This window comes from Lepisosteus platostomus, chromosome 8 (genome assembly GCF_059453375.1).
Source record: "Lepisosteus platostomus isolate fLepPlt1 chromosome 8, fLepPlt1.hap1, whole genome shotgun sequence".
Lineage (NCBI taxonomy): Eukaryota > Metazoa > Chordata > Actinopteri > Semionotiformes > Lepisosteidae > Lepisosteus > Lepisosteus platostomus.
This window is the reverse complement of record NC_142618.1, coordinates 53,025,844-53,041,293: the sequence shown is the minus strand read 5'-3', so window position 1 is coordinate 53,041,293 and position 15,450 is coordinate 53,025,844. Positions and strand designations below refer to the sequence as shown.

The 15,450-nt window shown below is 36.4% G+C and overlaps 1 protein-coding gene across 2 annotated transcripts in view; it reads left to right on the top strand.

Annotated features, from left to right (window-relative positions):
• Positions 1-2,556, top strand: part of adcy8 (adenylate cyclase 8 (brain)) — an 83,178-nt gene extending 80,622 nt beyond the window's left edge. For both annotated transcript variants that reach the window (XM_088643922.1, XM_088643923.1), the window contains one exon: positions 897-2,556. In XM_088643922.1, coding sequence (XP_088500048.1) covers positions 897-1,384 — 488 coding nt within the window. In that variant the 3' untranslated portion in view covers positions 1,385-2,556. The remainder of the gene's footprint in view (positions 1-896) is intronic.
• Positions 2,557-15,450: the final 12,894 nt, after the last annotated feature.

Genomic DNA, 15,450 nt, shown 5'->3' with positions numbered 1-15,450 from the left:
CTACATAATTACCTTGGCCAGTGCTTATTACTGTAGATAACTTTTTAAAAGTTAGCTCTGTATTATGTAAAAACAGCTGCAATAAAAGCAAAATGTCCATTTCAAAACATTGAAATACAGTAGGAAACAAAGCATAACAGATCCATGAGACAAGGAGCTGGAAAATGTTTATAACCTTCATAAGCCACATAAATTCAATATTTTTAACATACAGTACATAATGGAAAATTGCACTTTACTGTATTTCTTACTGATTAAAACAGCTGATTTTTGTTACCATCAAATTAACTAACACAAAGGCAGTTTGGCCCATTGACAAAAAATACTAACTAGCCTTTTCTGTGGCAAATCTAGTATGCAGACTGATGAGTTTGATTTCTTCCTCCTGTATGTGCCATCTCATTGTTGACAACCAATAACAAACCATTCAACATTGAGCAAAGAGGACATTTTAATTCAAATTGAATTCACAGCCAGGAAAGGGTATTAAACAGTCAGTCTTTCTTAAAGTATGTCTGGAGTCATCTCCTCCACTTGCTTTTTTGGCTATTTCTGACAGGAGGAATGGGAACTGTACTGCCCTCCTGCCCATGTCTTGTAACTGGTGAAACAATTTGGAAAACAAATTTGAGTTATTAGCAGGAGTTCCACAAAGTGTGAAGTGTGAAACTAAAGCCCCAATGATTCTGTGTAACTATATACAGTACCATTGTAATAGCAAACAATACGATATACCTTTTTGCGAAATCCCTTGTTATAATAAATTATCCCATGAGCTTTCCTGACAGTAAGGAAACTTATGCGTTTGGCAATGTTGGAGGGTCAGTTGAAGTGAATAGTGTGATGATTCGCTCCATTCTCTATTTGTAAATTTTGATGTGATGTTTCTTCTTTAGGTATTGCCCATGGATCTGTAGTTGCTGGAGTTATAGGTGCTAAAAAGCCCCAGTATGACATCTGGGGCAAGACAGTCAACTTGGCAAGTCGAATGGACAGCACTGGCATCAGTGGCAAAATCCAAGTGCCTGAGGAAACGTACCTTATCCTGAAAGAGCGTGGCTTCGCCTTCGAGTACCGTGGAGAGATATACGTCAAAGGGATAAGCGAACAAGAAGGCAAGATCAAGACCTACTTCCTTCTGGGAAGAGTTCAGCCAAACCCTCTCATCCTGCAGCCCAGGAAGCTTACTGGCCAATACTCTCTGGCTGCAGTGGTCCTCGGACTTGTACAGTCTCTTAACAGGCAGAAGCAGAAGCAAATCCTGAATGAGAACAACAATTCTGGCATCATGAAGGGACACTACAACAGAAGGACTTTACTTACTTCTGGAGGACCTGAAACAGTCACCCAAGTCGAAGCTGTTGACAAACCTGAATTGCCATAAATGTTTAATTTTTCGTGTCAATGTTTTTTTTTTATTTTGTTTTATATAAAAACAACAAAACAGAAATAAAGGCATTTAATTTTTTTATAACTGGTTTTTGGCCTTACCTGGTTCGGATATTTGCCATGACCAGTTACATATAAGTTTCCATTCCCTTTTAAAAAAAAAATATTTTGTTGCTTTTTTATATTTCGACTTTTTGTTTACAATTTCATGACCAAGTACATAAGCATTTGCATTCCCAGAAGCCTCCCGGATCTCCCGTCTCTCTCCCCCAACCTTCATTGCGTCCTCTCTTCCACAAGAGTCGTAAATGCAGATGACAGAGATGGCAGCTTCAGTAAGAACAGCATAGTTACTGTATAAGAAGACTGCAAAGTAGTCTTAAGGGTCACTGTCAGAGACATGGTGTAAGAGCAAATTTGCATGGTTTTCTCCCTTTTCTATTCCTTTCAGATAATTGCTTTCACATGGTTATTCCTGGCTGAGACAAGTTCCGGTTTCAGAGACAGTGTTGGTTTGCCATTGGAGTAATGAAAGGAAACAAGTCAGCATTAGATGATTGATTTGTATTGCTGCTAAAAAAAAAGTTATACCTTCCATTAGTAAACAGGATGTGTGATAGCAGAGTTGTAGCTGAACCAACAGAGTGCAGATTCTAATGGAAGGCTTATTCCATTAAACATCTCTGATGATGTGGAGGCTCCCTCATACCAAAAAGAATAAATATCTGGGTGGTCAGAAAATATACTGTATATGGAGATATGGTTTACTTATGAAGGAAGACGCCATCATCTATCAGCGTGTTCCAACAGCTTGATGAGATTATCTAAACTTAGGCAGACCATTGTGAAGAATTTCCAAAAATGTTGTTCACTCATTTTTTGGTTTTGAAACTTTCCTCAGTTGTGGAGAAAGACTCATCTCTCAGGAAGTCCTATTTTCTACTCTGAAAGTGACACACTTGTCCTAAATGAACATGCAAAATGGTAATTCTATTTCAGTATAAACCTAAGTATGGACATGCTTTAAACTACGATTTCCTCATCCTATATATACTGGTTGTATGCAATGTTGGTGTTACTTGAAACTTTATACATTCAATGTAAGTTAATTTATTAAGAATTCTTGGAATATTGACTTATATGTACTATAAAGAGCTGCCACAGTAATGGTCTTTGGCATCTCCTTCAAAATTAAGACTTATTTAAAACAACTTATGGATGTTTTTAGAAAGGGTTATACAATCAAGTCAGACAAAACCCAGTTCCAATATTAAAAACATACTGAAAACATTAACCTAACAGTTGAGTTGAAACTCTGTATGAAAAATAATTGATCCAGTCTGTCCTGTGGAGGAACAGTGTAAACATCAATAAGATAAAACATTTTTTTGCATACAATGATGCCATGGATCACAATTCACATACTGTACTATCTCAAATAGTTAAAAAAAAACTATTTAAATGACAATCAACAAAATGAAAAATGAACCAATGAAATAATATGCTACATCAAGGTCACATAACACAATTCTATTTTTGCTACAATGTCAAACACCCTATCATTTCCATGCTTGATGTACTTTTTCCCTAGGACTGCTCACACACACACCTTCTGCTGTTAAGAAAATAATAAATTTGAAGCAGAAAAAAGTGACTACTGTAAAAGGTGATCGTTCCGTACCTTACAGCAACACCATTAGGAAAAGATCAAGTATTTTTATCATTCTTGGGGAAAACATATTTTCTTCTCAGAGGAACCCATGAAAATGATATTTTGTCTTGATTTGTATCTTGAGGTACCGATTGTCTCCATATCTTACTCACTGAGCCAAATAAGTATTATAAAGCTCAGTCAAAAGTACACCTTTGTGTGCTTCTCAGATTACACTGTCAAGACTAGGTTGCATTTGCCTCAATCATCCATTTTTTCGCCACTTTTTATACAATCCAACAAGATCACTGGCTTCTCAAACACCACTGTGCATCGCAATCATATGAGAAATCTACTCCCTCTTTGCCAGCTCATGCACATTGAATCACTGTTGCAAAACCACCTTGAAAAAAGTGCAATCAGAACACATTTGCCCCCTAAAAATCCCACAAAACAAAAAAAATGCTATTCTCTAATTTGTTCAAGAAAATATTTGTCAATTATATAATTAGAAATGGCAACACACTGATCAAGAGAAGGAAATCATAACAAATATGTATTTCCAGATTTAGATATATGGCAGGTCTTGTTTTGATCACCCCAGCCAATGGCGTTGTAGTAGTATTATGCTGTTTGCTCCTATAAAGAATACAGTATAGCTTTCAGCTTAAGTGCTGTATTGCCAAGGCAACCCAAAGCCGCATACATTTTGGTTTAAAAGAAAATTAGCTTTAGAGGAAGCAACCAAGCAGTAAGCAAATCAAGAAATTGGAAAGAAAAATAAAACCAACAGGGATGAGAGCCCAACACGTCTAGTGATTTAAAATCCAGATACAGTGTTACCACCGAAACAAATATTGACAAGATTTATACATGAAAAAGAATAGAAAACATGCCTTCACACAACATCTGCTATTTACTGCTATTTTTCAAGTGCCCTGAAATGATCAAGAGACGCAAGGTAACATAAGACAACATTTTGTAAAAACGTCAACTTGGAAACATTCTGCATGGCTGATGTGACCGATTTTAGCCTTTGCATGAACACAGTTCATTCCACTTTTCTGTATATTGTTAAGTACATTATCTGATTACAAAGCAAAAATAAAAATTCAAATATTTTCGAATGGCCCTGGGGCTCTTCTGTGTTACAGATAATAGACACATTCTAATATTAGCAACATTAGTAAGAGCCAGAGATACAAAAATCTACAGTACAGATATAAGTGTCAGCTGAGATTGCATTAACTGTATTTTGCAAGATTGCAAATATAGTTTCTCATTCCTATAGTGTTGCAGTATGGTGAATCAACAGTTTCTGTGGAGTGCCACTGTATTTCTTTGAATGGACCATAGTGAAACAGCTGGTATAGGTCTTTGTTCTAAAAAAAGAATACATTTCTCTGTAACAGGGTCAAACAGTTCCAGTTCAATAGTATAAAGACGAAACAAGAAAACTGAATGCATGACTATTGGAATGAAGGTCAAACAGTCAAGGAAAACTTGTTGAAACAGACAGACCATTTCAGAAATAATTAATTCATATAAATTATTGCTTTTGCTTAGGTGTGAGAAGCAAAGAAGAATTGGAAAATCCATGTGTTTTGTTTTATTCGTCAATATGTGCCCTGCAAAATGTGTGCAGCTGTGTGTAAAACAATCTTACATGAGTCCTTGTTATTCTGTTTTTGCCTTCGGTTTACATCCTGCGAGAAAGACAGAGAAGATGAAGTGAAAATTGATTGGGTAAGTTTCAGCAGTTAAAGAAGATGAACCTATTTAATGTTTTCAGAAGCACACAGGTCAAAATCACAGCTAGTGTAGTGGTCAGCAAATATTAGTTTAATTGGTCCTCAATGGAATCAAATTATGAATCTAGTACAGTAAATGAAGTGTGTCTTGCACTTAGGATAGGAAGTTTAACACCATGATGTTGTATAAAACAAACAATTACTGTATGTGATAGGTAGAAGGCTTCTGTTAATCAGGTTAAGGTATATTAGTTGATATTTGTATGTTCTAGACAATATGGGGAAAACACTAAAAAAGACAATGTTTGAAGGCATAGTTAAAAGTGATCAATTTAAATCAGGGAATGTTAAGTTAAAGCTGCATAATGTACTAGCAAGACCTAATTTACAGTATTGTGAATTTTACTCACCACATTACACAAAACAAACTACTGTTCTGGCTACTATCAGGGACATTGACAGGCTAATGGAAGTGAATCTTTTAGTCTTGAGCAGAGAAGATTATTTAAGCATTTAATGTACAAACCAGCCAAGCAACAATGAAATTCATACCAAATAATGCAAACAGAAACTAAAGGGAAGAGCGTTTGAAATGAAGAACAGAATACACCTTTTATGCAAAAGATCCAAAACCGTTTTTAGAAATTGTAGGAAAGCTTTCATATGGTCACACGTATGCCATCCTCAGCGTGGTCGTACATGTCCACGTGTAAATCAATATCTACCTTTGATTCCTTCGTAATTTGTAATCGTTTTTACCAACAAAACCATGTTATCAATCGAAAAAGGACAACCGAAGCTTTAAATAAACGTTTTTTTTTAAAAAACAAGACAATCGATCACAAAGTCACTTTTTATCTGATGATGCACTTCCAAACTTCCAATATGCATCGATAAGCCAGCAAAACAAGACCGCAAAAGCAAAAACCAGCAAAAAAAAAATATATATAGCCCATGTTTTTACCTTATTCTGAAGCTTGATATATATCCCAAGAAGCCTAGACTAGCTTATTCCAGACCTGTTTGTAGTAAATGTTTGAAGCAGGACCACCAGAAATAAGGCGATCTGATTGGTAAAAAGCGCTGTCATTCATTGTACTTTCAGCCATTCAGAGGCCTTAGGGGGTGAGACTTCCTCTAGAAGCCTCTGGCTGCATTCCGCCTGCCTTTTAGCTGTCAATCATTGACTCAGAAGGGGTAATCAATCGGTTTTTATCAGTTTCTTACCATTGCTCCTTTTTTTCACACCAGAAGGCAACTCTGAGTTTTTTTTTTCATTGCATTACAGTAGATAAAGGCTCTCTAGCAGTGTCTAAAGCTTTTTATAGCAATTGCAATGGTTTTATTGTTATTATTTTCAATATTTATATGATTTTTTATTATATGCGGGAAATTCCATTCACAAAACATGATGTCGATTTTTTTCTAATTGATCAATTTGTCCCAGATTTGTATCCAAGCTAGTAGTCACCTAGAACAAGGTTTTCAAATCATTCCCAGTACATTTCCAGTCCCAGAATGGAAAATTCTGACCCCTGAAGACCAAAACAACATTTCTGCCTGCTGTTTTTTTTTCATATGTTTGTCTGCTGAGTGGACACATTAAGAAATATAAGAAATTTGACTGTTCACACTCAAAGCCAAGGGGGTTAGCTTCAAGTTAAGACCTGAACCAGGCTCCTGCTATGTTCTGCTGCCGAGATATAACAATGTTTAAGGGGTGGAAATTCCAGGCGGACATTGGCTAAAGGGACTAAGAGATAAAAAAAAACATGCAGTCATGGGAGTTTGGATCGACCTACCCAGGCATGTTAGCGAAGATGATACCCTCATTTCCTTCAAGAAATATCTGGAATAGATCATAAAATCATCCAAACAGAATGCTCTCCAGTCATTTGTTACGTTTAAATTCAGCGTTCTCAAGTATCCAAACAGGCTAGCAATGATCTCTCTGATAGGTCATTTTTTAAAACTGAGCTGAATTCATTTTCTCTTCTGTAAAACCTTGGCTCTTTTCAAATATAACCAGGAGGATAGTGTAAAAAGAGCACATACAGAATATAACCAAGAGGATAGTGTAAAAAGAGCATATACAAAATATGTACAATACATACAGTATACGCTCCTCAGTCAGATAGCTGCCAAGAAACAGCAGGAACCATTTTTTGTACAAAGGTTAGCCAGGCTGTAGGTCTTCCAAAACCACCCCTCACAGGAGTGGCTACTGTAACATAGGAAGTCAAGGGCTGAAATAAGAAATTTAAATTAAATGAATTTTGTTATTAATAAAATGCACTTTAAGGGAATTTAATTGAACCCATTTGCAAATTTCCACTCACATCTGTTTAATTATGTGTCTATTACTTTTCTTTTCTCCCTAAAGAACATATGTTCTATGTGAAGTGTGCCATCTAGAGGCTTTTAAAAGGAAGACCTATAGAGAGTAAAGAATAGTCTTAATACACTGCATCACACTTAGGTATTCAGACTTTTTAAAATTGTAGAAACACATCTCCCGAGAATTATATTTTTAGCACATACTGAATCTACAAACCTTGAGTTTCTGAACATGTCATATAGAGACAGTTTGTTCCCAAGACAAAAACAAAACAAAGCCATAATTTTTTCATTTTCAGCTACTTTTATTAAAGCAGTCTATTCAGTAATAAATTTACATCAAGACGTGAACCTAACAGCTACATACAGTAGAAGTGACAAAACTAGGTTTGCTACAGCATTGATAATATTCATATTTATATATGCACCTTTAGAATTTTAAAGAAAATCAAGTGGAACGAAAATGAAAATAATTGTGATCATTCAATTCAATTCAATTTATTTTTATATAGCGCCTTTCACAACAAGGTTGCCCCAAGGTGCTTAACAATACAATTGAGGATACATTTTGTCAATACAGAACAGAAGACCAGAAGACAACAGAGGAGAGGAACAAAAACTCGTCAGTAAGGAGAAAAAAAACCTCTAGGGGTCCAAGGTCAACTGGTTGCCAACCCCTCTGGGCATGCTAACATTATATAATTTTAAAAAAGTTCATGCATTAGAAAAGTCCTTCACTTGAAATTCAAATCGCCCAAGCTTTTGGGTTTCTAAGCTTCCAAAATAAAATGGGAAAAATTCAGAGAAAAACACAGTTTGAAAACAGCCCAGATGCAAGAATTCTGCAATTAGGAACTCAAAAAGTAGTAGTAGTAAAAATTAATAAGCACAAATATAAGTCTCCACCAAGTTTATTGAGTAGTCTTTCCCCACCATGATGTCTAAAATGAAAGTGTTGTGGAAAAATCCCTCTGGTGCTTTTGAGTCAGGTCTCAGCGTACAGTACATAGGAATTGCTTCTGTGAATTTTTAGGTTTGGTCTGCCCACATTCCCCACTACTGGTAGTTTCAAGATGTCACATACATTTACAAAGTACTGTATATTTCTATAAAGGAAAATAAAGCTAAAAATAAAATCATATAATCCAGGATACCTCAGAGAAATCTGTAAGTTATATACTGTACACACTAGGCCAGACATAATCAGAAACTCACAAAAAATTAATTTACTTGCAAGCATATTACATAAGTTCATATTATGAGCAGGACGTTTGTTTCAGCCATTTTCGGGAACGTCTCAATTTTCAGAAGCCAAGATGTTTGAGATCTGGGTGACACTGGTTTTTGGCTAAAATTCTGAAACTAAACCTGTCCTGAGGAAAATTGCTTTTTGGTAACCAGAAGGTGAAACTACTCTGTGTCAGCAACAAATCTAAAATAAAGGTCACAGATCACAGAATAAAGGTAACAGAATTGTGTTGTGACTTAACTGCTTCCCAGATTGAGGAAAAATCATGAAATCATTTTGCAACAGTGAATCCAAGTGCTATAACTCAGCTTGAATTCTTTGATGACCATGTTTGTTTATCTTTTACACTGCTCTGAATTCTAGCAGGCATGATTAAAATAAGCTGTGTGCATCCAACGATGAATTCCTGAGAGTTATCATCAATTGGAGGAGTGTCACAGCTCCTCCACACACAACAAACTCACACGTGCCTAGTATATCAGATGGATCCTTCCTGCAGGGCATACTGAGGATATTTTGGTCAACTTAACCCCGGCTGAATTGTTTTCACAAAAAGAAGAGGTGATACTGCCCATATTTGAAGCCTGTTTGGTTTTAAATAGATAATTTAGTAGATACTATAGTCTAGTGGTTTCTTGAAATAAGGGGAGGTAAAGCACACCATCTTAGACTTCTCTGTTCAATACTAAAATGATAGAATTATTTTAGCCTGTCAGACTAGGAAATTCCTTCGAGCCTAGGAAGGTACCTGTGAGTAAGTGACAGGTGGCTTTGTAAGTGAGGAACACTTGAGATGAGTCACACCTGGTCTGATGGAGTGATTAGCACTGAGAATGCATGTGGAATGAGATTCCACATCAGGGGAAAGAGACGACAGGATAGGCTCTGTGTGGGATTAGTCACTCCTTTGGCCTAATTAAGAACAGCTAGGAGGGAAAGGGACTCGGGCTGCTTCTTGGGTGTTAGGAGAGGGGGAGTAAGAGATGTACAGTGGGGGAAGGATTCAGTAGTACTGGACTGAGTTTGCTCACATGCTTGCAAGACTGTGAGTTAAATAATTCCAGTAGAATTCTTTATCATTCCTATCATTTTTCTAATGTCATTTTAATTACAGTATGTGTGATAGCTGTTCAATTATATTCCTTTTAAAAAAGAGGATCCTTTTTTCATAAACATTTGATATCTTTAGAAATATCTTTCTGTATTCTTAATTGGTTTATTTAAGCATTACTGGACTTGGTTTCTTCACATAAGTAAGCAAGTTATGTCAAGTCGGGCATATTGAAAACTCTTCTTCTGGTTCTTTATATATCCTAACTCATTCTGTTTCTGTCAAATTCTCCAAGGGGTGGTAATGCGGGATAGTCAAGACAAGGTAAGGATTCTGATCTCAGCAGGTCAAAAGTTAGGTTAGGAACACAATGAAAGGGCTGATAACTTTAGTCATGAACCCTAGCAGAATAATTCAGTGGCTGAATTTAACTGATCCCAAAGAGTTGTGCACCAGAAGGGAAAAAATCTGATGGGTTTTACTGCGTTCTTGCACCACCTTGATTGTTTCAATATACCTTTCTTTTTAAAATGGAGACAATGGTTTTTGTTTTCAAAGCGATTGTTACTTGTCTTTTTTTTCCATCATGCCTGTTATAGTGGTATAACAACGCCATATTCCAAAAAGCAACCAAAAACAAAATGGATCTGTCTGAGTGAATAAAATCTAACTTTCCTCTTTGACATCTGGGTTAAGCCAACATTCAAAGAATCGGAGGTAAAGCTCAAATGAATTGTATTTTTAATCTTTCTTTTTGTTGATGCACATACCGCATTGCTTTTTTAGCATAGAGTGCTTTACACATCTTTAAGCTTTCACCAAAAGAGATGAGGGTGTGAAAGAGATCTGGACTCATGCCTAGGCTGACAATAATATTTTGTCTTTTCGTTCATTTTTCTTAATGCGACTGATATTCTACTGATGCCCAGCTGAATGGTAATGGCGGCTGTCAGATGTGAATAGCATTTCAAAACCTTGATGGTTGGGAGTGTATTATTTTACTTCTACTGCCATCTTCTGTCTGTATTTACAACTGCTCACCTTTGTATATTTCAGTACATATTTTGTTAGGAATGACAGGTAATTGCACACTGATTTAAATGAAACCACTCAAAACTTTTCTTGTTCCATTCTCTGGGAATGCTTAAAAGAAGAGCTATTCCATTATACTTTACATGCAATTAATCTGGAAAGACAAATTCTCAAAAATATGGAATATTCCTCCATGTGCAAGTTCACATTGTTGCATGAGTTGGAATAAACAAGCCCAGGCAGTTTCAGAGGAACACGTCAGTCCTTTATCAATGCAGGTGGCTGGAATATTGGTAGATGAAGCTGAAGAAGATAAAAGTGTCATCACAGAGCTGGTGTAACACCAACAGTTTTGTTCTACAGTGCGTGTGTGCGCTGTGGCACGAGGTGACAAGCCAAGTTGTCAAAGTCGATACCATCATTTTCTTGGTAAAAACAAGGTTATAAACCTTTGCTGCAAATCTGTAATTTGAAGTGATAAATTTAAGTTGCACTTTAGCACATCAACTCAAATGTTAAAAATGGAGGTTTAAGGCAAATGAACATACGAAAAAAATGGAATGGGCTAGCTGGTGAAAGGGAACACGCTTGGTAAAAATCCACTTACTGTACATCTAAAATAGAGAAGATTAGAAGCATCTGCACTGCAATGTATGGTGAGGAATCTGAAATAGTGAGTCATGAATAATAAATATAAATAATCCTTACAATTACAAAGCACTTTGCTAGACAAACCACTCAAAGCACTTTACAAGTAAAGGGAACTCCCCTCAACCACCACCAATGTGTAGCCTACACCCAGATGATGCAACAGCAGCACGAGTGCGCCAGTATTCTCACCACACATCAGCGCATAGAGGAGAAAAGAACAGAGAAATGAAGCCAATTCATAGATCGAGATTATTAGGAGGCCATGATTGGTATAGGCCAGGACACCGGGGTAACACCCAACCTCTTTTCAAGAAACACCCTGGGATTTTTAATGACCACAGAGAGTCAGGATCTCTGTTTTACATCTCATTCAAAGGACAACACCTTTTTACAGTGTTGTGTCCCTATCACTATATTGGGGCATTAGGACCCACACAGACAGCACCGGTGAGTGCCCCCTACTGATCCCACAAACACCTCTTTCCGCTGTAGCTTGGAGGTCTCCCATCCAGGAACTAGTCAGGCTGATACCTGCTTAGCTTCAGGGGCTTGCTCATTGTGAATTGCAGAGTGATATAATTGCTGGCTATATCACCCTGCAACTCACAACTATAGGAACTATAGTAAGAGAGTTGGGGCATTGAAAATTCAAGAGAATATGTCAAGGGACACAGTGGTTAAATGCTTGCACATACTGTAAATGGCAGAAATCTGTCATACCCTCTACAGCTAGAGGGCGCTCCTCACTCTGTCCTGTTCCTAGTTTCCCTGTGCTTTGCTTGTCCTTCCGGTGTGTCTTTCTGAGGGGCTATGTATTTCCAGGTCACCCTTTGCTCCTGGCTCGGCATTGAGGGTACGGATGTCTTAAGACCCGCCTAGCACCGGGGCGTCTCCTCCGAGGGTTGAGGGCATAGGTTTCAACCAAACATCCTCTGACCTCCTGAGCCTGGGCTAAACTCCGTGTAGCCCCTTTTTCCGTTACGCATAGGGTCTTTAGGGTCTTTATTGCTCCTCTGGCCATTCCATGGCATGCCTTTCCGACATCCATGACAAAATGCTAGGAAAACAATTCTGGAAATAGTGGGTACTGCACTATCTTTCACTGTACAAGTGTAATTCAATAGGAATAGCTAAAATATGACTGACATAGAGTGGCGGCTGTGAATATACCTTTATTGGCTATATTCAAGAAGAAAAGATAAGGTAGAACATCTGATGTAGTGTTACGGAATGGAATTCAATTACAAAAATGTAATCTACACTTTTGTTTACCTACTTGTGTCTTAATGGCACCCAGAAGGAAAAATGTTTATATTAAACATTCCTTTTCTAACAATCAGAAGGGACTACAGAAGATAGAAGGAGAGAACTACTAGTTTTCTAAACATGTCCAAAGATTTACAATTTCATAAAAGCAGACTGTAACAAACTGTGATATAGTTTGGTTCTCATACATAGAAAACATTCACAGAAGCAATTTTATGGATGTCAGGTGGATTTGTGTCCTTAAATTACTTAAAATGGTGTTCTGCATATCCTTTAGCAACCTGTTAGCTGTTTTTATTAAATGAAAATACAGTCAATCCCTTTTAACAGTCTCCCATAAAATGCAGTGTATACAGTAGCTGTGTAAAGCAAATGGTTCAGCTGAATTAAATAAATCCAATTTGTAAAAATATTATACCTGTTTTTTTCAGTACTTTGATTTAAGGTTGCTGTGCACATCATTTTCATTTCTCCAATGGTGATGTATTCTTATTAGTGAAAAATATTCTTGATACTGTGGCCGAACTGAATGAAAATCAAAACAGACACATCATTTTAGAGATCTATTTGTTATTCAGTGCACTACCAAAATAGTTTGGGTACACAAGGATGACTACTGTACATAAAGGTACTGTAACTGACCCTTTCTTTGCATCTCATTTTTTACACGGTTGGTCAATACAGACTGCAAGTCAATGAAAAATTACATAGGAAGTATGCTTGAAAACAGTGTTCCTTCTGAGTTTAGCTTTTGATTTATATTTTTATATTTAATTCTTTGTAACAAGTGTAAAAATTGATAATTTTTGTTGGGATTGTTGGTTTTAGAACTATGCAATGAAACTGGTTGTGCATTTTGCCTAAAGAACTACTGTACTGTACATCCAAATGGGATTTCCCCTGATTTTATGGAAAATATAGCTTGCTAACACATTCCTTTTCCAAGATAGAAAATATTCATGCTTTAAAAGATCTGTGAAACTGGATCATTGTTGTCAGTTTTGCATGTTCTTTCCATAGATTTACATTTGTGTACACAGACATGATCATAAAAAATATTAAGTAGGGAATTGCTTCCTTACTGTGTTTGCAACGTGCCTGAAGACCTGAAGGAATAAACACTGTTGCAACTTCAGGACTAAAGGGTGACTAAAAACCCAGACTAAAAGAGGTATCATTTGTCTGACACCTTGATGATTATTTCATTAACAATATCCAAATGCCAGTGCAAGACTGCAGCCAACTCTTTTGCAGTTTTTGTATATTTCCTTTACTGATTCACATTTCTTAAAAGGTCACCAAAGTAAGGTGATTTATTTTTCTTGATTGTTTTATTTAGTTTCCATAAAGAAATAATAGACTTGAGTTTAGAATGGATGACTTGCAGTACTGTATTAATAAAGGTATGCTTACTCCTGTATGCCTTACTCAATTGGTATTGCATGCAGTATGATACCTACAGTACCTCTTGTTTGATGGATTACATTCTTTTTGTGTTCCTCTTTCGACGGCCTTTATCAATTGCTGCTTAGAATCATGACTCCCTGAGTTTTAGGTGGTGTTTTAAAAATAGATACAATTACACTTCTCCTTGAAAAAACAATATGGCTTATTGTAATGTATAAAGAATACGCGTTTATAAACTATAAAAAAGAACAGGCTTCTAACTTAAATGTTGTAAAATTGTAAACTGTATACCTCTGTATAACAATAATAAAAATAGCGCTTTTAAATTTCATGACACAAAACAGCTTTTTTTCTTCTACTCTCCTGTGTAAATCTTACTTAAAAGTAAATCAGCAGTATGAAAAAATGTAACAAAAATGACTGTTTTCCAGCAATCTCAAGACACTTTGCTACCACAAGGTGGCATAAAATTATTAAGAATGCATTTTGGAGGATGTTTCATTCTGGTTTGTGATGGTTTGTGGCATCTTGGGTAGGTATTTAAACAGTCAGAACATAGAACGAAATAAGGTGGTAAACAATTCAAGCATTTCATCCATGTGTAGTATTCAGTCTTCTAGGAAGTAGCAGGACATGTAAAGCTGTATCTTTGAGAGAATAAGGCCAAATTAAAATAAATATGGCATAATCCTTTTTCACGCCGACACTTGCATCTGTTATATTTGCGGCTTTAGTTAAAAAAAAGTGGAGAGCAAATTTATCTCCTGACCTTTTAGCTTCCTTGCTTAAAGTATGCTTCCTTATTGTTGGGCTTTATTACAGATAAAACGAAACCTGTATGAACTTGTACAGTAGTAGCAATTGAAATATCTTTTTGTGATATGAACATGAATCTCTTGCACAATTCACTGCCTGTACTAGCCCTGCTTTATTGCATACTGTATATCCATCTTTATATTTGTTTCTGTCAGATACTGTAAGTCTTACAGCTGATGGTGTCAAACCCCTGAAATGTCATGTGCCATTGCCACTACCACTTTCATTGGCAATGTGTGCTGAACTCGTGCAATTATTTGTTCACACAACTCAAAATAGGAAAGGAAAGTGCTTTGAGTAAGATTTAAAAATATATTATAATTGTCACGCCTATCTGCATCCTAGACCAGTGCACACCGACTGTAACCTTTTTGTTTCTGTCCCAAATACACAACAGACTTGATAATAGGTCATAAATATGTGCAGCAAATGTTTTTAATGAGAAGGAACTTGTAAAACATCAATAATTAAATAACACAGGTCAATAATTAACACAAAACTGTCAAGGTAAGATCCTTGTTGAATTTACATCACCTTGACACTGATACCATCAGTCAATGTTTTTTTTTAAGTTGTGAGCTATTACTATTGGTATGTATAGTACCAGAGGGAATCATGCTGTAAGCTTAAAGCTGTCCCTAAGGGTCTATCTTTGCTTGATGAGCTACATAGACATTAGTTCAGCTTCTTTATATGTATTTTTAATCATTTTGACTAGACCATATATCCCATTACACACCATTCCATGCCTCCACAGAGTATCAACGCTGCCTAGAGAGGAATACACTAAAACACCCAGATGATCCTCATATCGGTGTGAAAAAACTGAATGGACTCAAAGAAAAGGTTC